Genomic DNA, 27175 nt, shown 5'->3' on the forward strand with positions numbered 1-27175 from the left:
CTGCAGTTGGAAGAATTTCTCTGGTGTCTTCATCTTCTCTAACACCACAGTTAATTAACAACAATTTGTGTTTTAATAACACCTATATTTCATGATTCTGTAAGTGTTCTAATCAATGGTTGCCAAGTTGTCTGCCCCAAGAACCACCTTGGGGCTTCTGAATAATACACGTGTAGTGTGCTAACGCTGCAAGGTCCCCTCTCCAGAGGCCTTGCTTTCTCCTTTGAGGTTATCTTCAGCTTTGTCTCTCCCTCTCTTTCTCACTCAAATAGTGGTGTTTAAATGCTCTTTTTTCTCCAAACTCCTGCCTCCAGTCCGTCCTTCTAATCACCCTAATCAATCCTTGACTCTGAATTCTTCCCCTGACCTCCCCAGCACCTGGCCCTGAGTCCTTCCGGGAAAACACTGTGAGCTCAAAACACTCGGTTGGGGTTTGTTCAGTGGGTTGTTTTTTTCCAAGTTTATTGCTCAGTGAAAGCCCAGCTATATCATGAAAAATGTGACTAGAATATAAATTGTCACAATTCAACAGGTTAATTAAGGTTATTTAGGGGCTATAGTTGCCACTGTAATAAAACAATAATCACAAAAAATAATTTAAATCATTTTATTTCAGTCAAACAACAAATGTAGGAATCCTGGGTATTTCTTTTTGAACACAAACATATGAAATTAACAAAACAAGCATTCATGTTTCTAGTATTAAACACTTCAGTTCTACATGTGGAATGCAAATATTTGAAAGAGATTTTCAACAAGGTCAACACAATGCATGAAATAATACACACTGGGTTATGAATTAGGCCAATCTTCACCTCCATCTTCCCATTTATAATCCTAAATTGGTGGGGTGCAGGTTGCGGGGGGAGCTTTTTTTGCTTTTTCATTTCACAAACGATTGCTCAACACAGAATGAAATATACCAAAAGAAGAAAATAGTCTTTTTATACCTCGGGAAGAAGCTACTACTCTTAAAATGATCACTTGAAGGTAACAGACATCCAAATTGATGTGGGTTTCTTTGAAACCTCATCAGTAAATCATTTCTTGCACAGTAGGTTCGGCATTAACCCTGCATTTAGGATAGGTAGTGTTATGGAGGGCTGGCTGCTGCATACCAACGTCAGTATCAAGTTCTTCGTCAGGAATTAGAGACTGTCCCGGATACCAAGCAGGACAACACTGGCAAAAAAACAAAAAGTGAACTGCAGATAGGTCAAAACAGGCTACATTTACTCTTAGCAAAAATTCATAAAATGTTACTGGATATGTTGTTTTAAATGCTAGTTTATAATAAAATGTGATGGAATCTTTTATTCTTAACACCTTACGTTAAAATGGTCTTTACATAGGTTGTGTTTTAGTAAAACACATTAGACAACATACACATCCTATTAGAGATCAAACATTATAAGCCTGCCATCTGGTGAAGGCTATTTTTATAGTTACTGTAAAGCTCACATTTCTCTCTATTCATCAGATTAGTAAACAGGTTGAACTGTCATCGTATTAAAAATATACAAAAGTTTGCTTTCTTAGATGATTTTTAAAGAAAGGTATTTTCTTTACTTTTAACAGCTTTTTTGAAACAGGAGTTTCTTGACTCTTACTCAAAGAAGTTTTGATCCTGTGTTAAGTTACTATTAGTCCAAGTGCTCTGAACACTGCCCCCTTTAAATGCTTCCTGCCAACTTAGCGTTTTTCAAGCTGTAAATTTCTATAGTTATGACAGGAACCAAACCTCAGTGGGAAAAGCAATGCCCTTTGGAGTCGTCATTCAAACAAATATGAGTTCTACCAATTTATCACTCATCCAGTTTTGTAGAAACTCCAGTCACATAACTCCTATGAAAATCAACCAGTTTTACCAGATCAAATGACCCAAAGAACACCGAAGGTATCCAGGGGAGACATTCACCAGTGCATCTTTAGCTTGATTTAAAAGTCAATTTAAGAGACAATCTGGGCTCTGTAGTTCTTAGAGAGACCAACTGCCTAACCATTGGCTAAAGCTTTTTCAAGTTAATGAACTTTTCATTTTCCACACTTTTGGTACCAGGAGATTTAACCAGGAAAAAGCTGAAACCTCAGTGTTCAAACTACAGCATGGAAAAAATAATGTATACAGTAAGCACCATCTACTTCCTTTGATCTCTCAAAGATGTCAATACTCTATTCCAGTGTGTGTGTGGGGGGGGGTAGCTGAGCCCGAGAAGGAAACTTCATCCAAAGGGGGAGAAAAAAAAAAGAGCTGTTGGGTGGCAATTTCAAAACAAGTTTCCAAACTGCAGAAGAGACTCCAGCCTCTTTGACTTGCAGGAATCACACATAAGAAAAGGACAGAAAATACTACAGGGCATGGTTATTTTAATTGCCCAGGGGTTTCCAATGCAAAGCACGACAACTTAAATGCATATTCCAAATTCTTGCTCCAAAGCCGTCTTCTTTGTGCACTGAAAAGGAGGAAAGACAACCCCATCAATTGTTCTCTGCAGATAAAGGCACTGTTTTGCAGATTTCCCCCAGATCTGGGCCAGCTTTGCTAATGACCTGCCCACCCACCTGGGGCCCTTCCCAAGGTGGCCCACGGGAACTGCCCCACACCTTCGGGAGCCCCAGTGCTTAACAGTGGGCAGCCCCAAGAAGGCTGCTTTTTCGTTTCGTTGTTGGCCTTGACGAACACACAACCTGAAAGAATTAGTGCCGCTTATTTTCCTAGAAGAGCCAGGGGTCAATAACCACACTTTTTTATCCCACATTTTTTTTCCCACGACACAGCTGAAGGTGAATCTGCAACATTTTTCTGCAGAGAAAACACGAGCTCGAGATCTCAGAGCTCCCAGGGGTTCTTGCACACGCCAGCATTACGGCAGTTAAGCAAAAACTTAATGAAAGTTTTCGGGATCGCGGCTTTTTTTTTTTTCCTTAACGCAAGACCACCAGCTGTTAGAGCACACACAAAAGCTACGACAGTGCCATTTTTCATAGGCCCACGTTTAAATGAGATACGCAGAAAATGGGGCCTGTGCAAATTGTAGGGTTCAAACTCGCAACAGTACATCTGTCGATAAGCCGGGGCATTTTATGTGGAAAAGGTGCATACGTGCCCCTCACCCCTACGGGCCCGGCCATTGTCATGGAAGAGAACACAGTGTCCACTCATTGGCATTTTTAGAGACTCTAAGGTGCTGTGGAATCCCCGACCCGGGCGCGACAACTCAAAATGCCATCCCCCACGCAGGAGGGCCTGGGGGAAATGTTTTAACTCGGGAAGGGAGGGTGGGGCGGCCTCTGGTGGGTTTCATGTCCAAGTCCCGTGGGAACCCCAACACCCAGAAGGCTCGCCGACTTCCCACGCCCAGAATGCTCTGGAAGAACTTCTTCGCTTCCGTTTTTTTAACAATTTTGCGTTCGGCCGCCACCACCTACATTCTCCCGCGAGGCGCTCAGAGCTGAGGAATAACAAGGGAGTTTAAACCACAAAACAGTTCGGCAGCCCGCACTCTGCGCTTTGCTGCGCTCCGCGGGGGTTCGCATCCGGCCGCCATGTTCACGACTCAAGAGCCGCCCCAAATTCAACCCCCCTTTCCCACATCCCTCTCCTCCCCTCCCTCCTGGCTCAGCGGAGGCCGCGGCGCTGCACAGCCGCTTTCAACTCTCCCCCCCACCCCCTAGCAGCAAAATCCGACTCGACGGCTGCGGAGTGTGCGCCTGCGCGCGGCGCGGGCGCGGGAGTGGGGGAGTGGGGGTGGGGAGGCTGGCGGGCCCCTGGCCGCGGCTTGAAAAGGCCGGAGCGACGGGGAGCGGGGGAGGGGTTGGGGCCCAGGCCCGAGCCTCCTCTTTCCTCCCAGCAGGTCCCCGCTCCGGCCCTGGCCCGGCTCTCACACGTGCGCGCTAAAAACCCACTTCAAAGTCTGTTCCCGGCGCGGGGGCGGCCCCCTTTGGGCCGGCCCTCGGGCCCTCGCGCGGGCCGCCAACCAGGCCCCGGGCCTCGCCACCGCCTCCAATCCCTGGCGCTGCGAAGAGACCAGAGGGCCGAGCGAGAGGGCGCTCGCTCAGGAGCCCCGGGAGCCAGGAGCGGCCTTCGGGCGTACGAGTAGCACCCTCCATCCCTCTACCCCCACCACCTTAAGAAAATGAATGGAATACAAAGTTTGCGGCCAGCGCTACGCTGTGGCCTTCGGAGCTCACCATTGTTTGGGCTCGTATTGACCCCAGGTCCGGATTAGGCAGCGGCTGATTCCTGCTTTACAGCCCCGCCGGCCTAATGAGGCCGGGAGGCGATGGGGCGCGAAGCGTCCTCGGAGGCCGGGCGACCGCCGGCTTACGGCCGCCAAGGGCCCTGTAGGTGGAGGTCAAAGGGTCAGCGGGCCGAGACCGCGAGAGAATTGACCCTAGGAAATGAGGTCCCCTCCCCCTGGCCCGAGCTTCGACCGGGACTTGCAAGAACTTGGTGTGTGGACAGGGACCGTGGGACGCCCCGGCGAGGGGCTTGAGTACCGCCGAGCGGAGCCCGGACTCCCGAAGCGCCTGGCTTCATCCCAGGGCAAAGCCCCACTAGATACCTGAGCCTCGAGGGTCAGCCAGCCGGAGAGAAAACCAGCCAGAGAACCCGCTCATCAGGGGATGGGCACGCCGCTGGCGAGTCTTACAGAAACTTAAGTGGAAAGAGGCCCTTAGACTTTTTTCGTTTGTTTTGGGGATTTTATAGGGGGAGGAGAGGGAGCCAGGGGCGAAGAGGCAAGGAGACAGCAGGCGGCGAGAAGGGGGGAGGGGCGAGGAAGTCCTGAACACAACTTTGCTGCGAGACTTTGTGAGCGGAGGCGGTGCCTGCTCGCTCTCCAACCTTCGCAGTAGCTGAGACCGACTGCCCTGCTTAGCCTGGACCCTGATCTTTAACCTTCCAAACTGGATGAAGGCCAGACTTCCGTCTGCGTGGAAATAGACACCTCCCCCTTCCCCACCCAACAGTGAAAATCTTAAGCTAAACCACTCATTTTGGAAAAGATAACGGACTTTTAACAAAGGTCTTACCAGGTGAGGGAAAATAACAGGTAGATCACTAAGAGTTCAGCTGCATTCGTGGTTCCCAGCCAATCCATCTTTAGGGTTGCAAGGTTTTTTGTTTGTTGGGGGGGCGGGGGGGGGCGCGGGCGGGTGCTTATTCTTTAAGGTATTTACTGAAAATTCAAGAATGTGAATGTGCACTCTCAGAGTCAGATTATAGGAAGAAAATCTGGGAAAAGTTTTCTACTAAAATAAACTTTTCTTGGCAACAAATGACAAGGGCAGAGGACATACACTGTTTGAGAAATATGATGCTACACCCAAATTAGAGGAAACCATGTAGAAGGCAAAGCTTTTACGTTATCTTAATATGGGTTATCATCATTGTTAATTGGCATCTTCCCCTCTTAGGACACAATGCTTTACTGTAAAATTTTATGGTAGAATAATTGGAAGCCTACTAAGGAAAGATTAGACTCTTCTTTATGTCTCCTATGGAGATATTTAACATATTTAATGGGGGGAAGAGAAGCAAGTTTCCAAAAAAATCTTGCAACCAACCCATCACTCTGCTCCCATTTAAGGTTAGGTTAAGTTGGAGGTGGAGAGGGAATTCATGGAGTAAACAGTAAGCTGTGGAAGTTCAATGCATGTTTCAGAAGAAAAACACTACTTAAACTTCAGTTGGAACACATTTAGAGCCAATCTTATGAATATACACTTTCTGAAAGCTTGCTGAGCATTTAAAACGGTTTCTGGTTTGAAGCGAAGGAAAAATCCTGCAATAGGAATTTGGTCCAGCACCCTCAATGTCAAGGTCAAGATTGGAATGTCTGGGGTAGGAGTGATAGACTGACCAGGTTACCTGATCATCACTTGTGAAGTCATCCCTTGCCTTGTCTATTAATGGAGGAAAGTGCAAAAAGACCCCATTCTCCACAAACGAAAAATTGCATCCAAAGCAGTTTTCAATTAGAAACTGTCAATAATTAATTGTCTGTGGACAAAGATCAGTAGATTACTTAAAATAGACTGCTTCAACTATATCCAGGGAATCAAAGTTTCTTTTAATCATCAGAAGTTCTCTGAGCACTTCAATTTAAGGTTGGTTTATTTGAACATGAAAAAAAAATCAGGCACCAAATACAAAAATGTTATGACATAAATAAGACGTGCCAAGACTTTATTTTTTCAAAAAGAACAATAAACAAAATTCTAGAATTCAAAATGATTATGTATAATACCAAATTGACTGCCACCAAAAAACCTAGAGCATTGCCCCTTCAAGGGAAGGAGGTACTTAAGCCTATTCATTACATTTCTAAATTCTTTACAGTTCCTTATCTCAACCATTCTATTTGCTGATTTGCAAGCTGGTTATTCATGCAGAGATTGGGCTCAATATTAAACAGCACCCTAAATTAGTTTAAAAAAAACTCTCAATAGTCTACCCACTCCAACCCCCCAATAGAGTAATCAGTTTCTTTTTCATGTAACAACTGTAAAAGAACTGCTCATCCAAATGAGTTGCTTCGCTGAAGATTAAATGGATTGTTAATATTTTATCACAAAGCAAACAACCATTTTTCATTGTTATTGATTTTAATGGAAACAATGCTCTTAACATCTTTGCCTACAAACCATGAACTTTAAAAATACATATTTCGCAGATGTTTTTCTTTCCATATCATTTCAGAACCGCTGCAGTTATTACACCGCTATAAAAATGTTATGAATAATTGTGATAATTATGAATTGAACTATATACAGCAAAACAAATCAGCCTTTGCCTTCCGAAATTGTAAATGGTCTATGGTTTCTTTAAGAAGCACTTTAACCATAATTAAGCACGGCTCAACTGGCCTTACTCATCACCACTGTTTCAGACATAGGCTTACTTTTGAAAATATATAGATAGCTAGATAGATTTGATAGGCAGATTAGATAAGTCATAGATACAAACATATATAGGTATATGGGATGGGTGATCTCTCAATAGAATGGAGACATGCATCCTGCCGCAATGTTCATTTTTATGTAAGGTAATAAAAAACTAAGGGACATAAAACTCATTAGGTTACCTTATGCTCATATATGTAGGGCAGGGATGATTAAATCCAGCTTCTCAGTCTTTGAAGTACAAGATTGAGATGTCATGGCCACTAACTGAATTGATCAGTAATATTTGATTTGCATGCTGAAAATCCAGGACAAACACATTTAAACTCGCAGTTAAACAACCATCTGAGCTAGAGATAAAGAAAGGAGGGTCTTCCCAGATGGAAACTGACACTGTAAGGAATCTATACTGCAATAGAAAAATAATTTAACAATTAAAAAAGGGATCCGAGTGAGTTATAAATACCAACAAACAAGATTTCATTTGTTCATGTCTCCTTTGTAGAAGGAGGCTGTTACAAAACAAGAGAAAGGAGTCAGTGGTTCAAAAATTGTAAATTGTGTTCTTCTTTCAAAACAATAAAATTTAATGCTAAAGCAGTTATAATCAAAAGCTGTACAGAATTTGTTAGAAAACATTTATCCATAAATATTGTTCTGTTCCCGGCACTTGTAGCAATAATTAAATTACAAACGATAAATATGGCATCAATGGATATGTATTTACAAAAAAAAGTTATTACAAAAGGCAACTGTATACTAAACGTCACAATCTGTGTAGAGTAACATCACATCCTCAGCCTGAAAGAATACTGAACAACATTTTCGACCCCATTAGACAAAAATACATTCACAAGTGTAATGCTTTGAGGAAAAGTTCAAGACATAACAGGACTTTGGCACGGTTTAAGACTGTGAGAGTTTAGACAATCACCACTAAGGCGAAGAATTTCCATCAGTTTAACATCACCACCACCAACAAGCCTTCTATAACTTCCTCTCAAGAAACAGGACAAATGTTAAAATGAACTGAAGGAGTTCAGGGATGGGGGTGTGCAGAGAGCAAGAGAAAGGGGAGGAAAAAGCAGTGAAAAGATCTTTTTTTTTAAACCCTTCAAATGCCAAAACATATTTTCTAATCCTGAGAAAAGGGCATGGCTACTTTTGGATCTTGCCCCAAAACCTTCCTGGACAATTGCAATTAACAAGATGTAGCCCTATATGTGGCCTCGTGCCTTAAAACTCCATTTCCATCTGATTGGTCTCAGTTTTCTTTTTAAAATGCATTTGGTCCATTCTATGGTTAACAGGGTTTGTGTTTGTGTTTGTCCTCAGACGTACCATTCGTTAAAATTGGGAGGAAGTCCAGGGTTGTGGCTGGTGCTAGTTTGAACTGCAGAAGGGGTTTTAGTGGTATCTTTACTGTTTGCAGAAGCTATAGCGGGTGGAGTGGAAGATTCATAGCCTGAACTGGCAGCAGGGGAGGAATCTGACCCTTGCGATTCATGAACCTAAAATTAACATGTATATATTATAATGAATATAATTCCAACTGGCATTGTGCAAGCAAAAACAAGAGCAGAATTCGAGCACTGTAAGAGCAAGACCGCCCAGTGACCCACTTAAAAGAGAAATGCTGCTGATTTTTGTTTTTTTGTTTTTAATTTCCATATTACCGATGTCTAGAAAACTGGAGATGTTCGCCAACAAAACGGTTTGAGTCCTAAGATTGGCATTATGGAAAAGGAATTAAGCACTCTGTTTTATTCATGCCCCTTCAAAAATGCTTTCTCCGCAGATGGAGTAGGATAAGCACTTAGTCTTTGGGGCCCTATAAAATACTCACTCCTGGCCCAGGTTTCACCAAGCCGACTTCGGCTTGGGAAAGCAGGTACAGAGAAAGGTGGCACAGGCGCCCTGGGCGCTGCGAGGTCTCAGACAAATACGTGGGAATCAGACCGCGCTGCTCGGCCCTATTGTTTTACCCGAAGCCGAAGAGCGAATGAGCCACCCACCCCCGGGTTCGGCGCGGGCACTCTAGGTTCCCACCGCGGGCTGAGCCGGGAAGAGGCGGCCACTGCAACCTCAAACCCTGGCGAGCTCGGTTAGAGCTTCCCAGTAAACAACCGACTGTTCCCTCCGCTCCCTCCTCCTCCCCACTGTGCTCTCCCCCGCCCCCCTCCGGGTCCCCAAAATGGGTTCAAGGTGTCACCGCTGGAGCAAATCGGATTTAACGTGGAGGATACAGGGTTGGCAGCGCGGGCGCTTCCGTTCCGCGGCCCGGTGTCGGGCCGAGTGTTTATAAACCGCCGACCGCTAATAAAGAGGTAATTACCTTCATGTGCTTGCGCAGGGAACTCGGATGCGTGTAGGACTTGTCGCACACTTTGCAGATATAGGGCTTGTCCGAGGTGTGCACATGCATGTGCTTCTTGCGGTCGCTGCTGTTGGCAAAGCGTCTGTCACAGCCTTCAAATTCACATTTGAAAGGTTTCTCACCTGCAAAAGGCGAAAATGCAAAGTGGGGGGGAATATGGTCAGGGTCGGGAGTTTCCTAGGGCCGAGCAGCGGGAGACTGAGCGCCCTGCGGTCTTCCCGGAGAGGAAGCGCCGACTGGGGGCGGCTGTGGCATCTCTTTTCCCTAGAGAAAATGGAGAGCGCCGGTTGAGTGTGCTGGGTTGGGGAGTGGTGGTCGGGGGCGGGGGTGGGGCAGGGCCAGCCCAGAACCTGCCGGTCCCTTTGTTCTCCCGCAGGATGCGAAAGCCCCTGGCTCCTCCAAAGTTTCCCCTAAGTTGTGGTTCCACCCCAGCCGGCCCGGGGCTCCCAACGCGCGGCCACGTTCTACGGCTACCTCGGCGATGTAACCCAGCCCGGGCGGGACAATGGACCGGAGCCGGGACAATCCCATTCGGTTCCTTCTTTGTACCTTTTAATTTGCCTCTTTCAAATGCAGCGGTTTTTCTGAACCCAGTATTAAAAAGCTTAGGTCGTCGTACTTAACGTTGGAAAAGAGAAAACTAGATAAATCTAAGGGCTCCAGACAGTTTTACAAGATGTTCTCAACAAGCCACGAAACTGTGGTGCCTTTTTTACTTGAGCTTTTCTCTCGGAAGACTGAATTGAACCTGGAACTCCAAATAAAAATAGTTTGACAAAAGTATCAGTCATTTAATTAGGAGATGTGCCAATCAAGGGTAAAAAAGAGCGGAAGTAACCGAAAGTTAGTTTTCATTAGCATTTGTATGGTTGCCTTCCCCGAATGTGTGCCGAGAGCTAAGTCGCTTGTAAGCAATATGCTCTCAACACATCGGAGTCCCTTCATAGTAACCCAGAAAGAGAGACAAAAAGAGGCGGCGCCAGTTTGTTCCTGGGCGCGAGAAGGTTCCAATTAGCTCCTGAGACCGCAGAGCTGTCTGCCCGGGGAAGTTAGAAGTGGGCAAAAGCGCCGCGGGGCGGGGAGGGCGAGAGGTGGAGGGACACTGACAGCGCTTCTTTTCCGAACGGCCCTGGCGGGGCGCCGCCCCTCTCTCTGGCCGCCTCCCCTCTCCCTCGCGCAGCAAGTCGGCTTCGTGGAGCGGTGCGGCGGTGAATCCCGCGCCCGCCTGCCTTCCCCCTTACCTGTGTGGGTCCTCTTGTGGATCTTGAGGTTCTCGGAGCGGGCAAAGATCTTCCCGCAGCCCGGGAAGGGGCATGGGAAGGGCTTCTCGCCCGTGTGCACTCGAATGTGGTTGACCAGTTTGTACTTCGCCTTGAAGGACTTGCCCTCGCGGGGGCACTCCTCCCAATAGCAGACATGGTTGTTCTGCTCCGGGCCCCCCACATGCTCCATGGTGACATGTGTCACCAGCTCGTGCATGGTGCTGAAGGTCCGGTCGCAGCTCTTCTTGGGCCGGCTCAGCTGAGCCTCGTCGATCCACTTGCAAGACAGCTCCTGCTTTATGGGCTGCCGCATATAACGGAAGAAGGCGCCAGGCCCGTGGTGGGCCGCCACGTTCACGCCCATGTTCATGTTCATGGGGCTGTAGTTAGGGAACTGCGCGCCGGCCGTGTACGGGTCCGTGCGCGGGCTGGCCACTGGGCGGTACGGGTCGGCACGGCCGAACAGCTCCCCGCGCAGCCCCAGGTGGACCTGGTTGTTGTCCACGTGCCCTGTGGGAGACGGGTGCCCGGCGCCCTGCTCATGCAGCCCAGGGAAGAGCAGGTAGCCGGGGGGCTCGGGAATGCCAGCCGGAGCATGCAGGCTGCTCGCCGAGCCGGCGAAGAGCCCGTGCTGCCCGCCACCCGAGGCCGCCTCGCCGAGCCCGGAGCCGCGCTGGCGGAACAGAAAGTCGCGCGTGGAGTTGAAGGCGGCGGAGGCGGCACCGCCGTAGCTGGGCACCTGGCCGGCGTGGTGATGGTGGTGATGGTGGTGGTGATGATGACCCAGGGCGTTGGCGTAACCCGAACCCTGCGGCGTGAACGCCGAGCTCTGGCCCGAAGACAGATCGTGAGCCGCGGCGGGGCTCAGCTTGAAGGCAGCGGCGGCGGCGGCGGCGGCGGCGGCGGCGTGGGGTGAGTCCCCGAAGGGATTCAGCCCCATGCCCGCCGGCTCGCGGTTGGGCATCTCGTGGTGGCGTGGCGCGCCGAAGCTGCCCACTCCCAGCCCGGGGAACTGCGGGCCTCCGTCCAGGAGCATCGTCATGGGTGGGGCGTTCTGAGTACAGGCGATCCGGCTGAAATGAGCGAGGGTGCGGGCGAAGGAGGAGATCTCCGAAGTGCCGAAGTCGGAGAGGGGTGGCGGCGGTTGGACACTGCCGGGAGACCCCTGAGGCTGTACCAGGGGCTGCAACTTTCCGTCGCTGCGAGAGTCTCCTGCAGAGGGATAGGAGGGAGGAGGGGAAGTAGAAGGAGCAGGAGGGGGGAGGAGGGGGGAAGAAGGAGGGGGGAGAAGGGAGGAGAAAAGACTCTGGGACTAGATCTGGTTTAACAAACTAACAGGCGCGCACAAAGAAAAATAAGCAAAATAATAAGTGGAGGGCGGAGTTTGCCAGTCCTGTCCCGGGCACCCCTCCTCTCCCCGAGAGCGCAGAACCGCGGGGCCAGGAGGCTCCCTCGGCACCGGCCTCCGGGCTAAGCTGCGCTTAGTAGAAGAGCCAGCTCGCGGGCGGCGGGCGGGCGGCGGACAGGAGGCAGGCTCGGTCCTCGCCGCTCGCCGCGCGAGTCCCAGCCTCTTCGCCTCCAGAGTAATGTCCTTGGACTGATAAAGTCAATCACTCACTCCTCTCACATAAACCGAGCGGGAGGCCGCGCGCCGCGCGCCAATGGGGAGCCAGCTGGCCCACGGTCACCTGACCCCCGGCCCTGCAGCCCATTGGCTGCCGCCACACTGATTGGCAGCGCGGAGCGGGGAACATGGCAGCCGCGGCCGAGCGACCGCCGCTGATTGGGCCGTGGCCAGACGCCTGGCAGGTGAGGCGACGGCGGCGGCCGGGCGCCCGCGAGTGGGCTCCGCGGGGCTTGCGCTGCTGTGGGGAACTGGAGCCGGGCTCGAGCCGGTGACCGGCGGGGCAGAGCTCGGCCTCTTCCCGTCTTCCCTCCGGCCTGAAGCGGGCAAGCACCCCCGGTGCGCGCTTTACCCGCTTTGGCCAAATGAACTCTTTGCCCGGCGAGGATCGTTCCCACCGTCGGCGCGACGCTGGACATCCAGTCCGGCTTGGGCCCTACCGCCTCACCACCCCGAGAATGTGTCCCGTCGGCGGCCGCAGGGCGCCGATCCAGGGGCAAGCGCAGCTGTTCCACGCTCACGGCCCATTAGCCGCGTCCTCTCCATACGCCACTGTGGGCCCTGATGGCCCCGAGACCCCGGACCCAGGCCGGCCAGCTCGCCTCTGTGCCCCGAGCTGCTGCCGGCCGGCCGAGACCCAAACGAGGAGAAACGATTACAATTAGAGCCGATCTCCCTTACTTCCGTCTGAGCCAAGCGTTGACTATAATTTGTGAGTAGTGGCTACACTAGCCGCTGCCCCCGCCACCCCCCACCCACGACACGCCGCACACAACATAGCAAACACATATAACACCACAGTAAACACAAGCACGCAGCAGGAAACACGCACGCAACACGGTAAACACGCACACATCACACTAAACACGCACACAACTAAACACAACAGTAAGCACACACAACCCAGTGACACAACGAACTACACACAGAACGCTAAATATAGGCACACATCAAACTAAACACAACAGGATAAATACACGCACATTACACAGCAAACACATGCACCAGGATAAATGCTAAACATGCAAAGAATACAGTTAGCCTGTGTACACAAAACATGCACACAACACACTAAACACACTGCTTAGCAAACTCACTAGACACACACAGGATCACCGCGGTTTTCAAACCACAGGGCTGACCAGCTTCGAATTCTCAACATTTTCAAACGCAAAAGTGGGAGGCGGGAATGAGGACTGAGGTGGAATTTTCTTCCCTCTGAACAGCCAAGGCTTTGCTCCCTTCTACTCCTACCCAGAGAAGGGCGCGTAGTGACCTCGGGGACTTCTTACCTCTTAAGGATTTACTTTCCAGGGTTGTGTGTGGGATCACACAGCCCCTCCTGTCTGGTGCAAGGTCTTTCTGGACATAATGACCAGGTTCAGACAAGGCTATGAATCCACTCATTTTTTGTCCGGCAGGGCATTTGCAAAGAATGCAAGAGAGTGAGAGTGGAAAGAAAAGGCCGAGAGAAAGATGGCTGTGATTGTCACGTCCCGTACAGGGCCGAGCCCCCAAGTCTACGCCTTGAGGCAGCCTCTGAGCCTGGCCGCCATCTCTCTGTAGGAAACAGAACATCTGATCAAGTTCAGAGGCGCTTGGAGAGACCGCCTCAAGCAGCGCTTTCTAACTGCAGCCTTTCACTTCCTGCCCCCCAATCCGCCTGGCCTGGCCAAGACTTCACCTTCTTTCTTTGCCAGTTTGCTGGGGGGAAACCCTGTCGGTAGCATACCTTCCGTAGTCACCCCCACCCATCAAAGTCGCCCCAATTCTCCCTCTACATCCAGAGCTCTCTCCCCAGGTTGGAAGGTGAGTTCGCTGCTGACTTAAATTATTACGTCTACTGAAAATAGGCCCCCCAAGTACGGTTTCAGTGTCGCTCAGCAGAGGGTTTCTTTGCCGGGGTGGGAGGAGTGGGGGGGGGGTGGTCCAGAGAAGAACAAATACGCCTAAATCATGCAAATGAATTCCCTGGAGTCAGGTTTACAAAAAGGGAGGATTGCTTTTCTTTCTTTTTCCCCTTTCTTTTCACTTTCCCCTTTATCTGCTCCCTTCTCTCTGCCTCTCTTCACCTCCCACCAACCCCCACGGACCCTGAGCGTGTAGTTGGTTTGAAACAAGTTTGAATTTCCTCACGGCGCCAGTCCAAAGGAGAGCGGTTCTCGAGGCTCGGGGGCGGGGAGGGGCGGCTGTCGAGCTCTAGCCCAGCCAGCGTTGATGCGAGGGTTTCCGGGGAGCCCCGCCAGGTACCCCGAGAACCGGGGGCCTTTAGCGTTTGGGAGTCAGGGCCGGCATCTGGGCGAGGGGCTGAGTAAGGAGGGCTGCTGACCGAGCCTAGCCTGCCCCTTTTGGGGCAGGGCAGGGGGACGTTGCCGCCGCTGACCTACCGGGTGCCCACTGTCCGTTTTGATATGGCCACATTCCGATAATTAATTGCCTCCAGCACGTGCTCTGTAGTCCCTGGAACAAAAAGGCATAATTCAATTAGATCATCAACCGAGAAGTGGGGAGGGGGAATGCTCGTTAAGGGACCGACCTGAGGCGGTTCAGCCAGGCCCAAACCCCGGGCGGTGGAGCCCTTCCTGGGGCAGCCCGGCCCAGCGCGAGTGTACGACTCTGAGGGGGTGTCCTTGCTCCACGGGGTGCAGGGACCTCAGATGCCCCCAAGAGGACGAGGCTGGGGGCTTTGTGAACAGCAGGGCAGAGGCAGGTCATTTCGAATTCTATTTCGGTTGGTTTGGGTGGAGGTTTCCTTTTGTGGGAGGGGGAAACCTGACCCTTGAAACATGATAGAAAGTGAAATTTCCCCAGATATAGCAAGTTACTGCATATGAAAAAAAAAGCCCCCCCAAGAGCAAACCACTCCTAGGCAGTAATAATAATAAGCCAACTTTTCCTGATTACCGACAGCCCCCACCCCTCAACTCGCTTTTCAGAAGCGACCCTGAGAACAACTTCGGGGGACAGGGGGCTTTGGGGAACTGAGACTGTGAGCAGAGTGGTGGCCAAAAGAGGAAAGCAAAGAAGAGAAAAGTTTTTCCTGCACACAGGCTGGGGCAAGGCAGAAGAGAGCTCTCATTTCTTCCTTGCTCAGGTGGAGAAAGGAATCACTGGGCTGGGCAGGGCAGGGCAACTCGAACCCAGGGGTCGTGGTTCTTATTTTACGCTGTAACCGAGGCTCCCTCAGCAGATTTGGCTTACTGGGGTTTACATGTGTATTAGGTGGCGTAAATTAACCAATAAATCTCTTTTATGCGTCCCCCAGTTGTATGTGGTCTGGTCTAAATATCCACATGTCTGTGTGGATAGGAAATATAATGGGATCTTTCCCCTCACACTGAGTTCAAACAGTAAATAGGAAAAAGATATATTTTCATGCCCAAATCTGAAGCAATAAATAAAATCAGAGAAACTGATAATTGTCAAACAAGCAAAGCTTTTGAGCCCAAATTTTAGGATCCATCTTGGAAAAGCAGGAGGGAAAGAGAACGTCCAGAGCGGCAGTAGGGACAAATTAGTTGCTCCGTACAGCCCAGAGCCCCACTCTGCAGCACTTTTCTCTTTGCGCCAGCCTCCTAAAAAACAAAACATGTACAGCACGTTGTGCTATCGGGCAGGGTTTCTTTCTAAACACATTTTCTGTGGCGGACGTGAAATTATCTTAAGTCGGAGACCTAGCAATTTTCTTTAAGTCCAAGAGAAACACTGCGGTCTTTTCTTCTGTTTTGTATTTAGAAAAGACTTGCGATCTAGCACTCGCAACATTTTAAAGACCCTTTAAACCCAGCAAGCGGATTTCCGTTCTGCCAATGCTTCCTGATTTATTTCAATAAATGAATCCTTGAATTCAGGAAGGGAATTATTCCAAGACGCTGAATTTGGTGCCCCTGCCTCTTCCTAGTGGAGCACAAAGTGTTTCTCGTTGAAACATGTCCTTGAACCTCACCATTATTCGCATTTTTGTTCCGGGTAAAGGACACTTTCTTTACATAAAACTCCACCCTCTCTTCAGAGTCCCAAATCTTTTTAGAAGAAAAACGGCAAATCGCAATAAAAAAATGAAGGGGGAAGAAGGCTGGGAAGGGAATGCATTTTTAACTCCTCTTTATTTTTATGCTAAGATAAAGCTCTTAATTAGCTTCAGGGGCTGAGCTGAATTATCGATCTCTGGAGCTCCGGGACCTGCAGACACACTCGCCCACCACTCTTTGGGCTTCCCCGATTTATTGGCTACATTAGAGTTTTCACTACCCTCCCATCATTTGACAAATATTTTATAAGCCCTAAATACCATTACAATTCAATATAGAATGAACAAATAGATACTGTTAATTAATCTTTTTAAAAAATCTGTTTTGCCTTTGTCCTCTGCAGTCCAAAGCATATCACTGCCCAATATAATGAAATGCAGACCAGACAGGAATGAGGCATTTTCATTGTACTTGTCAATCAAGGCTGCACAGACAAATATATATATATACTTAAATATACTTGAACTTCAGAGACACAGGCTGAAGTAAACAGCGTTGAACTTGGAGAAAGAAGGCAGACAGGGAGTTGAACTAGCGCTATCAGAATCTAATTTGGGGTTATGAAGAGAGCCCTACAAATACAGAAAATGGAGTGAAACCCTAGGCAGTGGGCAGTGCTTGGTCACCAGCCCAGTCTGGGTGCAGGGCTCATGGTGAGCTTGAGCCTTGTCCTGCTGCCAATGAGTACCTCCACCACTCTGGGGATGCCTAGATGTTAGCCTCCAGGCTCTAAGGTACACTGGCAGTGGTTCTGGGTGCCAGAAGGACAAGTCACATTGGAAGAGGACTTCCCCTTTCCTTTAGGATCAGAATCCCTTGTCGGTGGAGAGTGCCCAGGCAAGGGGGAGGAAGACCCAGGCAAGGGGGAGGAAGACCCAGGCAGAGGCAGAGATACGCAATGATGTGTTTGAATTGTGTTTACAAGTCCTTCCCAAGAGACCTGAAGAGATGGGGGAAGGAGAATGGATTTGAGGTGTGAAGCTTGCTTGACATTCAGGGGTACACATTTACCCAGGACTCCAAGTTCCTTCTAGCTGCTAAATGCTCCATTAGTTCTAAAATGTAAATGATCTCAGCCCGGAAACAAGTGGACAGAAGCTTTCAACTATCCTGAGGTATTTGCTCATTCATTTCTTTGCTTTGAGACAGGATCCTGCACCCATGGTGACAGGAAGTGTACCTCTGGACCACATCATGGTTTCTGGCAGTGACTCTCATCCCTGGTGCCTAGGTCTGGGGCCCCTACCGTCCGTCTGTCACCAAGCTCCATTTCCCTAGTCCAGGCCTATTCCACCATGCCATCTTCCTCCTCCCCTCCTCCCTGAGGGCAGAGGCTGCATTATCCAAATTATCTTCTCTTTTGTCCAAGCTAAGAGCAAGAATTCCTGCCACCTAAAAAAAAAAAAAAATGCTGTTCCCAGCCCGTTCAATTCCTATGGAACTTCATATAGTTCAGGAACTGTATTTTGTAAAAATGAATTGCCTGTTGTTTTTGCATTTGGTTTGAAGTCACTCATCTAGTCCTTTCCTAGTAAGGGGATGGGAGGAAAGGGCTTTGATATTAAAACAAAGCATTGGGGGTTTCCCTTCTCCTCTGTTCTCCCCCCACCCCCAAACAAGACAGAGTGGGGGTGAATTAGACTAACTTCTAGTTTGAATGTGATTTGGCAACCTGCAAGCCAAATCTGGCCCATAGCCTGTTAATATTTGTATGGCCCCCAGAGCCAAAAAGGTGTTTGTGTGTTTTTTTAATCTTTAAAAAGTTAGGAATAGAAAAAGGAGGAGGAGAAGGAAGGGGAGGGGGAGATTACGCTACAGAGACTGAATGTGGCCGGCAAAGCCTAAAATATTTTCTATCTGAACCTTTACAGAAAAAGTTTGCCAACCTCTGAACTAGGGACTGGACTGCAGCCTCAGTGGAGCCCAGGTATTCTTAACTGGTGGATTTTATCCACCATCACTCTCCTGTTTTTCAAGCTTCGTTTTGCATGACATGATTTTTTTCAGCCTCACACCTCAATTATTTCCTGGGATAACTTTGGCTTTGGAGAAAGGCGAAAAGTAAAGAGTCAAGGGAGGACAAGTCCAGAGGAGAAAGAGGGCAAAGAAGAGAGAAGAGAGGAAAAAGAGTTGTGAATATCTCAATCAGTGACTAGGTGACCTCTGACCCTGAGGGTGGTTTTATTGTCTTTCTTCTTTGGCTAGAGACACATAGTTTATTGACCCTTTCTGCGTGACTGAGCCCTGAGGGGCAACAGCAGCCACCAAACCAAGCAAGACGTGTGAGTCCAGGCTAAGGCCGATGAGCAGCCTGCCTTCAGGAAGCCCGAGGGAAGTGACCCCAATTCTCCAGGTCTGAGGGGCTCTGAGGAACAGAGAGGTGGACTCTTCCCCAATTCAACTGCCCCTCCTCAGTGAGGGCCTGGAGTTCACCCCTCTTTGTCTCCCAGAAACATTCCCCTCCCTTTCTCCCATGGACAGATACCATTAGCTGGTACACTTGGGCAAGGATTTTATGCTCCCACCCTGGACGCCCCTCCTTTAAACTATAAAGGGAGGTAAATATAAAGATTCCAGGGTGCTCCCAACAACCCAGCTGGCCAGCTACTGCCTTAGCTTGTGGTCTTAGGTATGTCTCTCCTCCTCCCTCCTCTTTCCTCCAGAACTCTGGCCCAATCATGAATTTCTCTTTAAGGTTGCATGTCCCCCTACCCTCAGCCCTTGTCCCCTCAGACTCAGCTTTGGTAGATTACCCTTCACCTTTTGAACCTGATCCAGGCTGACAAACAGAACAAACAGTTCTTCCAGACACAAGTAGCCACTCCACTCAAGTAGGGTTACCAGATTTAGCACATAAATCTGGGACACTCAGTTAAATTTGAATTTTAAATTAACAACAATTTTTGTTTAAGTATATCCCAAATATTGCATGGGAGATACTTATACTAAAAGATTATTTGTTATTTATCTGAAATTCAAATTTTACTGGATGTCCTGTATCTTTTCCAGTAACCCTGTGATGCAGGAGTCTAGCCTAGATGGGACTAGGTGGGCTAAATTTTCTCCACAGGGAGATGTAGCCTGACCAGGTGTCTCGTGCCTAGGGGAGTGGAGAAAAAGGCACTTCCTGCATCTAGGGTTTTCCACAGGCACCATTTGTGGAATCGGTTTGGGGACCAGGTGAACCCAGCAAGGCCAAGAAAGAAGGGCTAGCTCGAGAAAAGCCCGGATGACGTTCTCCTTCCAGCTCAGTGAGGGTGATATTTCTCTTCAGGAGGGCTGGGAGCCATCCTGGTGAGATTGCTGTGGAGGACATGAAATTTAAATCAAGCCCCCTCCTGGCCCTGCCTGGAGAAACTCAGCTCTTGGGAGGTTGACAGAAGGAAACAGAACTCAGGGATTAGCACCTTCCCAAGCCCCACCCCGCCAAACCCCGCCCCCTAGGGATCGCTTCTCCCCTCAAAGCAGGCCCTTAACCCCTTGAGGGAAGCCCCGTGTACTACCAACCACAAAGCCCCGGCACACTGCAGACGTTGAGGACCCGTGCGCTGGGGACCTTGAGACCCCGTGCACTGCAAACCTCCAAGTCTAGCGCATTGATCCCTGCCTCACCGACAGGACCGGAGGCTGGGGCGTCGTCCTTTCCTAATTTGCTCAGCTGATGAGCACTCGAGGCCCCCTTCTTTTTCTCCCCCAGGGTCCGACCTCCACACCGACCCGGTCCACAAAGACCTCTTCGTCTTGCTCTCTCTCCCCCTTTCTCTCATTTTAACAGGCAGTCCTTCAAGGATTGAAGAGCCGGATTTCAGCAAGAAACCTCCCTGGAAGGCCCTTCAGGGCGTTCAACAGGAGGAGTTCTCAGAGCCTGTGGTCCCTCTCCCCGGCTCTGCCCTTTTCCCGACCTCAGACGCACATGCTTCCGTCAGCACCAGCTGTGCAGAAGCCCCTCTGTAGCTGTCCAGGGCTAAAGGTCAAGATTTCCTAAGGACCAAGGACCTTGTGAAGCACATTTTATCAGCAGACCTCCGTTTTCCTCCTCTCCTGTTTCCTCACTTCATCACACATTTCTAGACAGAGATTCCTCTTATCTATGTACCTATTAAATGAAGGGGGAAAAACGCGGCCTAGAACACTCTTTTCCCCACTCCCTAAGTACTAGTTCCAAGGCCCGAACTTGTCCTCAGCTCGGTGGCGTCAAGAACACTCCAGGAGACTCTCTCAACCCCTTCACCTAAATACCCCTTTCCCACTTTAAAAAAGTTCACCAATTCTTACCTCTTACCTCTACTTCCTTCTTCTTGAAGTAATTTTAGCCTCTATTTCTGAAGCCAAGGGAGTGAACTAGCCTTCTTGGTGGTTTATATAGTCCTTAACCACCGTGACATGGGGACACACTTGCCTGGCCTCCTCACTTTCTAATACGCCCCCTAGGAGTAGAGGGGGACTCATTTCCTTTGTGCACACACTTAAAAGCTCTAACTCCAGCCTGATCTGTTATTTTTGTGGTTCTCGATTAGAGAGTTAAATTGCAATATCTAGTTTTCTTTTCCAAACCACACCTCCTCAAATTTGGGAGAGAGAGGAGTTGCATGCCTTCTGCCCTAGAAGCGATAGAGTGGAGCCAGTGTTCCCAGGGTTGGAAGCCCTGGCTCCACATTGGAATCTCCTGGAGATCTTTGAAATATTCAGATGTCCAGACCCACCCCAGAGCGTCTGACTCACTTGATCTCAGGAGGGGTCCCATGTTACTATTTTTTGTAAAGCTCCGCAGGTGATTCTAATGAAGGGACCTCTGAACTAGAGTAGGTCACTATCTGGAGCCTCTTTGCTCCCACCCTGTAACCTTCCCAGGCTTACATTCTTGGCCCTGGCATGACCACCCAGGTCCACGATACACCAACTTGGTGTGCTCTGAGAGTAAACTTGGGGTCCCCACTCCAGACTGCTATCCCTACCTGTTCCCTTTGCCCACTAGATGTTCCCATGAAGAAAAACCTCACCTTCGACTCCTGCCTCACTCTATGCTTTCTAGAAATGCACACTTGCCGTGCCCTGGTCTGGAGGCAGAAGAAATCAAGGGCTTCTGGTCAAGAAATGATTTGCTCCTGGGCCTGGTCCTATTGATTTTATTTCAACTAAAGAGCTACACTTTTGTTGGTACAGAACAAAATTTCCAATGGAAGGTAGTAAGGGATGGAGCTATTTGAAGAAAAGGGCTGTTCTTTTTTTTTTTTATAATTTTATTTATTTATTTTTTCCGCCAAAGCCGCAGTAGATAGTTGTATGACATAGCTGCACATCCCTCTAGTTGCTGTATGTGGGAGGCGGCCTCAGCATGGCTGGAGAAGCGGTGTGTCGGTGCGCGCCAGGGATCCAAACCCAGGCCGCCAGCAGCGGAGCACGCACACTCAACCGCTAAGCCATGGGGCCGGCCCAGAAAAGGGCTGTTCTGATCCCACTTTTCTCCATCTTATCCAGTCCAGTCCTGATCTCCTTCCAGAAGAAAGGAGATGGGGATGGGGAGGCATTTCCTCTCCCTTAGAATTGTTCACTACAAATACTTTCTTTGCTGCCCACCGCCCCCCCCCCCCACGCCCTAGGTGGACTCCCCAGGCCTGATGAGGAAAACCTTATGCCTCTCAGGTTCTAGATAATTACAAGGAACAGAGCTGTCCAGGGATTGTGCAGTTTGGTTCAGGCTCCGGGAACGTCTCCCTGAAATTGTAGAAGGCAGAGAGAGATGAGGGCAAATGGTTGCATCTCAAGTTGCTGAGTGATTTGAAACTTAACCTTTTTTTCCTTAGAAAAACTTTTTTTTTTAAATTCACATAAGCAATACATTAGCTGGTTTCACTCTATTCAAATAATATTTATAGCTTGCCTGCTACATGCAAGACACTGTCTTAGATATTGTGCGCTAGATAAAAGAGTAAATGATGTCATGGCTCAGTCTTGCACATGGACCAGCAAAACGTTTTAACACCCTGAGAACAAATTCTAGGATTTGAAGTTTTAGAATAAATATTTCGTGGATACTATATAGATTACTTAAAGTTTAGTGTAACTGTCAGAGCTGCTTTATTTTATTTAAATATGCGTCTCTTGCTTATGTCTTTTCTAACCCTGATAGATGGAGTTTGCTGGGATGAATACCCAAATGGAACTTTTATAGAAAAGTTTATCTTTTCATGAGGAAAAAAGAAATCAGCTTGAGTTCATTGTTTTCCCAATTTGGGGAGTGGCTTCTTCCATTATATTCTACTTTTGTCCTCTTCTGCAATATATAGTCTTCAAGATCAAGGCTCCGTTTAATATTGCTTCCATTCTGGCCTCTTTAAAACAGTTTTAAAGATCACTTGGTAACAATTTGAGGCTTATTATTATAATTCTTAATTTCACAATTCCATAACTCCCTGAAATACACACACACACACACACACACACACACACACACAGAAGACTAACTATGAGACAGTGCTTTATAGCTCACTTCCATACGCGGGTTTCATTTCTTGAGCTTTGTTGTAATTTTATAGCTGTGGTAGGTTTAAATCATTATTTTGAGCATAATGCTCAAAAAAGTTGGGAGGCAAACTGCTCTGGAAGCTGGCTTGGCGCTACTTTGTCATAACCCATGTGACTTAATTTTTGTTGATTGTTTTTATAACGTAGGTCCATCACAAATAATTTAATAAAAGAAAAGAGCCTTTAGAGGCTAATACAATGGATAAAGCATATTGTGCATATGCTCAGTAATATCAAATTTTCTAATTCATAGAAACCACATATTAAATGAATTATTTTGATTATTACCAAATGATCTTTGCAGTTGTTTTAAAAGTTCCATCCAAACATATCACATGCTGCTTATGTGTGCTGTTACATGGAGAGAGTGTGCATGATTTAAAAAGAAGTCCTTGGTGTTGAAGACCATAAATTTCAGACATTTATACAAATCCTAATATTTAAACTCCAGTACTTAAAAATATTTGGTGGGAGAAGTAATGAATCTTCACCTTTCCCAATGACAGGCAATACTGTAGGCTTCTTTGAATAGTCAAATAGGCTACAGAGGTCAGAGCTAGCCAGCAGCTCACCCTGCTTTCTGTCTCATTTACCTCTGAGCAAAAGGTGGAAAGGAGACATCCCAGCCATGCAGTGGCTCTCCTCACCCCCACCCCTGCTCCCAGGGTGAAAACCTTGACTTTCATTCCTGGTTTCAGTAGAAGAATCAAATTTGGACAGGAGAAGAGGTCTTATGACCGGTCCATCAATTTACTGGCTTGTGTTCTGAGGTTTGTCCAGGGGGCAAAATCTGCATGTCTTACTGCCCCCGCCCCCAATCAAACTCCACAGGTTTATATTTTGAGTTTCATGGTCTCACCAGAAGAATGAACAAACATTGCCCTCTGAGTTTAAGGCTACAACATGCCTACCATCACTATCTACCAGCCTGAGCAGCACATATTGTTGAGAGACTGCTGCAAGGGCCGGCTCTGTGCCATGCTCAAAGGCTGGGCTGAGACTGAAGCCAGGCCGCTGGTGTGTGTGGGAGGGAGAGAGGGATTAATGGTGAAGCCGAAGACTGCAGAGCTTCCCAAGAAGTAAACGTGTAGTGTGTGTGTGTGTGTGTGTGTGTGTGTGTGTGTGTGTAAGAACAGGCCTTGCTTAGGCCCACAACACATCCTACCCTTAGCTTCTCCTTTGCCTTTCTTGAGGTGCCACTTATGACAGCGCCTGGGGCGCCCGCGATTTCAGTGAGCGGATGCTTGCGGAGTCTCTTCCTGTTGGTCAGGAATCAGACGATCCGCTATTTTGGGACCCAGGGAGGGCGAAGTAGCCGGAAGTCGGAGCCTGAGCCGGGGAGTGGGCAGAGACCCCAGAGCTCGTCCTGGTGACTATCGCTCACTCCTCCCCCAACCTGGAGACCCGACAAGGCCTGCGGATAAGCGACATCGGCTGCTGGCGGAGTGGGGGGTGGGGGACACACCAGGGGGAAGGGGATTGGAGGTTGGCGCCGAGCCCGAGCTACTTGGACGGCCTTCGTTCATTCGGTTCCCTGCAGGGGGAAACCTCCTCCCCTTCCTCTCCTCTTCTCCCCCTCCCTCCTCTCTGCGTCTGTGGGACGCTCGGGTCCCGCCGCTTCTCGAAGCCCCAAAGCCTCAGCCTGCTGATAATGGCCCAGAGGGCACAGGGGCCTGCGAGCTCGGCTCTGGGGCAGGCCAGCCCTGCCGTTTTTCCTAAAGGGAACGAAGGGGCGCAGCGCCTCGCCTCCCTTCCTTGCCTGCCGCAGCTCGAGAGGGGCTGTTTAATTAAAGGGGGACCCGCAATGTAACGTCAGATAAAAGCAACGCGCAGAATAAACTAATTAAAACATTGTGTTTGCAACACATTTTATTTCTCTCTCTCAGTTTTTTGATCTTCGCTATGTTTTAAAGAAATGTCATCGCACCATAAAGCGAGCCGTGAAACGCTATTTCCTTATAGTGTGCGGCGCTTTTCAAAGGCTAGTGTGATATATTTTAGAAAAGGGATCCCGCTGTGAAAGCTTGCGTGTCTTCCCTTTACCAAACTAAGCTCTTGTCAATCACGCCGAGCCCGGTCCAATCACCGAGATCCTTTTTGGAAAGCAGCTCATCCCGCTGTGCTTTTATACCGCGCTCCGCAGCCTGTTTTGATGCATTTTTACCAGCGCGTTCAGGGAAATGAATGATGAGGCCGCGGACAGTGCAGGCCTGGCTCCCTGAGCGCCCGCCTGCCCCTAACGAGGCGCCGGCGCATTGTGCGTGGCCCCGGCTTTCTCAAGTGGCGGTCACTTCTCGGGGGTACCCCGACGTCAACTCGGGTCAATGCTGGGGACCTAGCTTATCATGGCCGCGCGATCGCTTCCACTCGGCAGCCGCTGGCCTGGATCGGCGAGGCTCAGTAGCTGCCCTCCCGGCCCGTCTGCCCCGGGAAAGCAAAACCCAGCACAGCCTGACGCTGCACCTGGACCACGGGGAGTCGTGTGTCCCCTCCAGATGCACCTCCTCTCCAGAGCCGTGGGATGGGCTAGTGCCGGGGGTGGGGTGGGGCGGAGTCAGGGCCGGTCGCCCCCACGTAAGAGGGGCCAGAGAGGGGGCCAGAGAGACCTCTGTCTCGCCTTGCTTGGGCTTAGGCTAAGGCGTTGGTTCCTAGCAAGCAGTAGAATTCTCCTGTCTCCCCTGCCCCATCATACCCAGAGGTTCGAGGGACTTCCCCAGCCTTCTGGGAAAGGCTGTCCCAAATCGATATAGGCCCCGCAGCGCTCGCAGAACCCTAGCCCTGACAGAGAGGCCCAGCTACAGACGCCCACTGGTAGGACCAAAATGGTGGCCCAGGGCCCGGCCTAGCCTACAATTCCTCAACAGGGACATTTACTGGCCTAATGGAACATGGAGCCTCTGGGCAGGCGCGGATGACCCTGAAAGGCCAAATATAAACTCGTAAACCACTGCTGAGAACCCCCTGGAGAAAAGGCCTACGCCCGCGCCGTCCCTGGGCGCAAGGAAAGGTCGGCAGGAGCCGCCCAGCTTCAGAGTCCCACAGATCCCCTCCCCCCGCCGACCCTCCTCCAGTTTAGTCAGCCTCTGTCAGGGCTGGGGACGCACCCCGCCAGGGTGATGTGGAAGCTTTTGATCTTCACATTGGCTTCCCGGCTCTGGCTCCGGGAGGGGAGACGTGGGAGGAGGCTTCGTGGTCCTCCTTTCCGGCAGCGCCAGAATCGTTGCCTGCTTTTGTTTCCAGTTCCACTTCGAACTTGAACCAGGAGAGTGCGGCTTAGCTAAAGTCTCAGGGGATGAACAAGTGAAAGCGGTGTGAGATGATTCGTTTGCAGAAGAGACCAAATTTTGCATTTTGAAATAGTCGTCCAGTGCGATTCATCCGTCCATTCTGCCCCTCTCTCTGTCTTATTTCTCTGTCTCTCTCATACACTGATACACACATCCCCTAGTCTCCGACTACACGCGGCCTGCGTGCTCATGTTCGATTTCCACGGGACTACACACACACCCCTACTCCAGTGCCCAGGCGCACTTCTTTCCCCACCTGCCAGTTTCTTTCTCTAGCATTCCCAAGAGGACTTATCATTTGTTGGTAGGGGCCTGGATCCATCCAGGAGGCCAGGGCGAAGGGACGGAAGTGCTCAGCTCCCCTGAATTTTTGCTGGCCCCCCAGGCTCTCTCTCGTTGCAGGGGAAATTGCTGCCTGCCCCGGTCCCTTCCCAGGGGTCTCCTCTGTGACGAGCAGATCCTCAGACTGACCCTAAAACGAGGGAAGAAGAAGAAACCCCTAGCCTCCCTTACAGCCCGGCCTCCGGGTTCGGGCTCACGCGGTGGTTGGGATGCCCATGAGCCAGAATCCTCGCCCAGCCCTGCCCGGCGCTCCGCGGCTCCCAGGGGCGCCCCTCATCTTTGCTCCACCGCCCGCCCCACGGAGAGCAGGCTCTGCGGGTTGGTAGCTTCTTTAGAGTTCCTCCCCGGACACCCCCACCTAGGGCCGCGGGGCGGAAGAGGGTCGACTCCTCTCCCGATAAGGAGGAAAGTTGTTGCTGCCTGGTGCACCCAGGGAGGCCTGAGGAGCCTGTCGGGAAGCCTTTATCGGGCGGTGCTCCACTTCCGAGCTTTGTAAGACGAAGTGGTGGGTTTTTGCCATAGTCTTTGGCGAAGTTTGCAAGTTCGAAAGTGGCCCCAGTGTAAGCACCGGGGATCGCAGGAGCCTGTGCACCGTGGAATGCAGGCGCAAGGGGTTTCACTTGCCTCGGTTTAGCGAGTTGACAGAGGCTAGGATTTTGCTGTGACTTCCATAACACGCCGGTGTCTGTCTCTGAGCAGCAGATCACACGGAAATTTCTGAAATGCTGTGTGCAATGGGAAGTGGGTGAACTCTTGGTATATATATTTTAAAGATTTGTATATATATATACACAGATTTTTAAAATCCTGAAAATAATGGG

At 49.7% G+C, this 27175-nt stretch overlaps 1 protein-coding gene across 2 annotated transcripts; it reads right to left on the reverse strand.

Moving 5' to 3' along the window:
• Window positions 1-593: 593 nt before the first annotated feature.
• Window positions 594-13839, reverse strand: ZIC3 (Zic family zinc finger 3). Of its 2 annotated transcripts, none has more exons than XM_087427085.1 (4): window positions 13462-13839; window positions 10525-11757; window positions 9242-9405; window positions 594-1182 (listed from the first exon to the last, which is right to left on the reverse strand). In XM_087427085.1, exons 1-4 carry the CDS (start codon window positions 13745-13747, stop codon window positions 1033-1035), a joined length of 1833 nt encoding a protein of 610 aa, XP_087283211.1. In that variant the 5' UTR covers window positions 13748-13839; the 3' UTR covers window positions 594-1032. The 2 variants fall into 2 exon arrangements, with proteins under 2 accessions (XP_087283211.1, XP_004441694.2); XM_004441637.3 differs by lacking the exon at window positions 594-1182 and adding an exon at window positions 6101-8417 and having other exon boundaries at window positions 13462-13790.
• Between the last annotated feature and the right edge of the window lie 13336 nt (window positions 13840-27175).

This window comes from Ceratotherium simum, chromosome X (assembly GCF_057802395.1).
Source record: "Ceratotherium simum simum isolate JZ-2026a chromosome X, ASM5780239v1, whole genome shotgun sequence".
Classification (NCBI taxonomy): domain Eukaryota; kingdom Metazoa; phylum Chordata; class Mammalia; order Perissodactyla; family Rhinocerotidae; genus Ceratotherium; species Ceratotherium simum.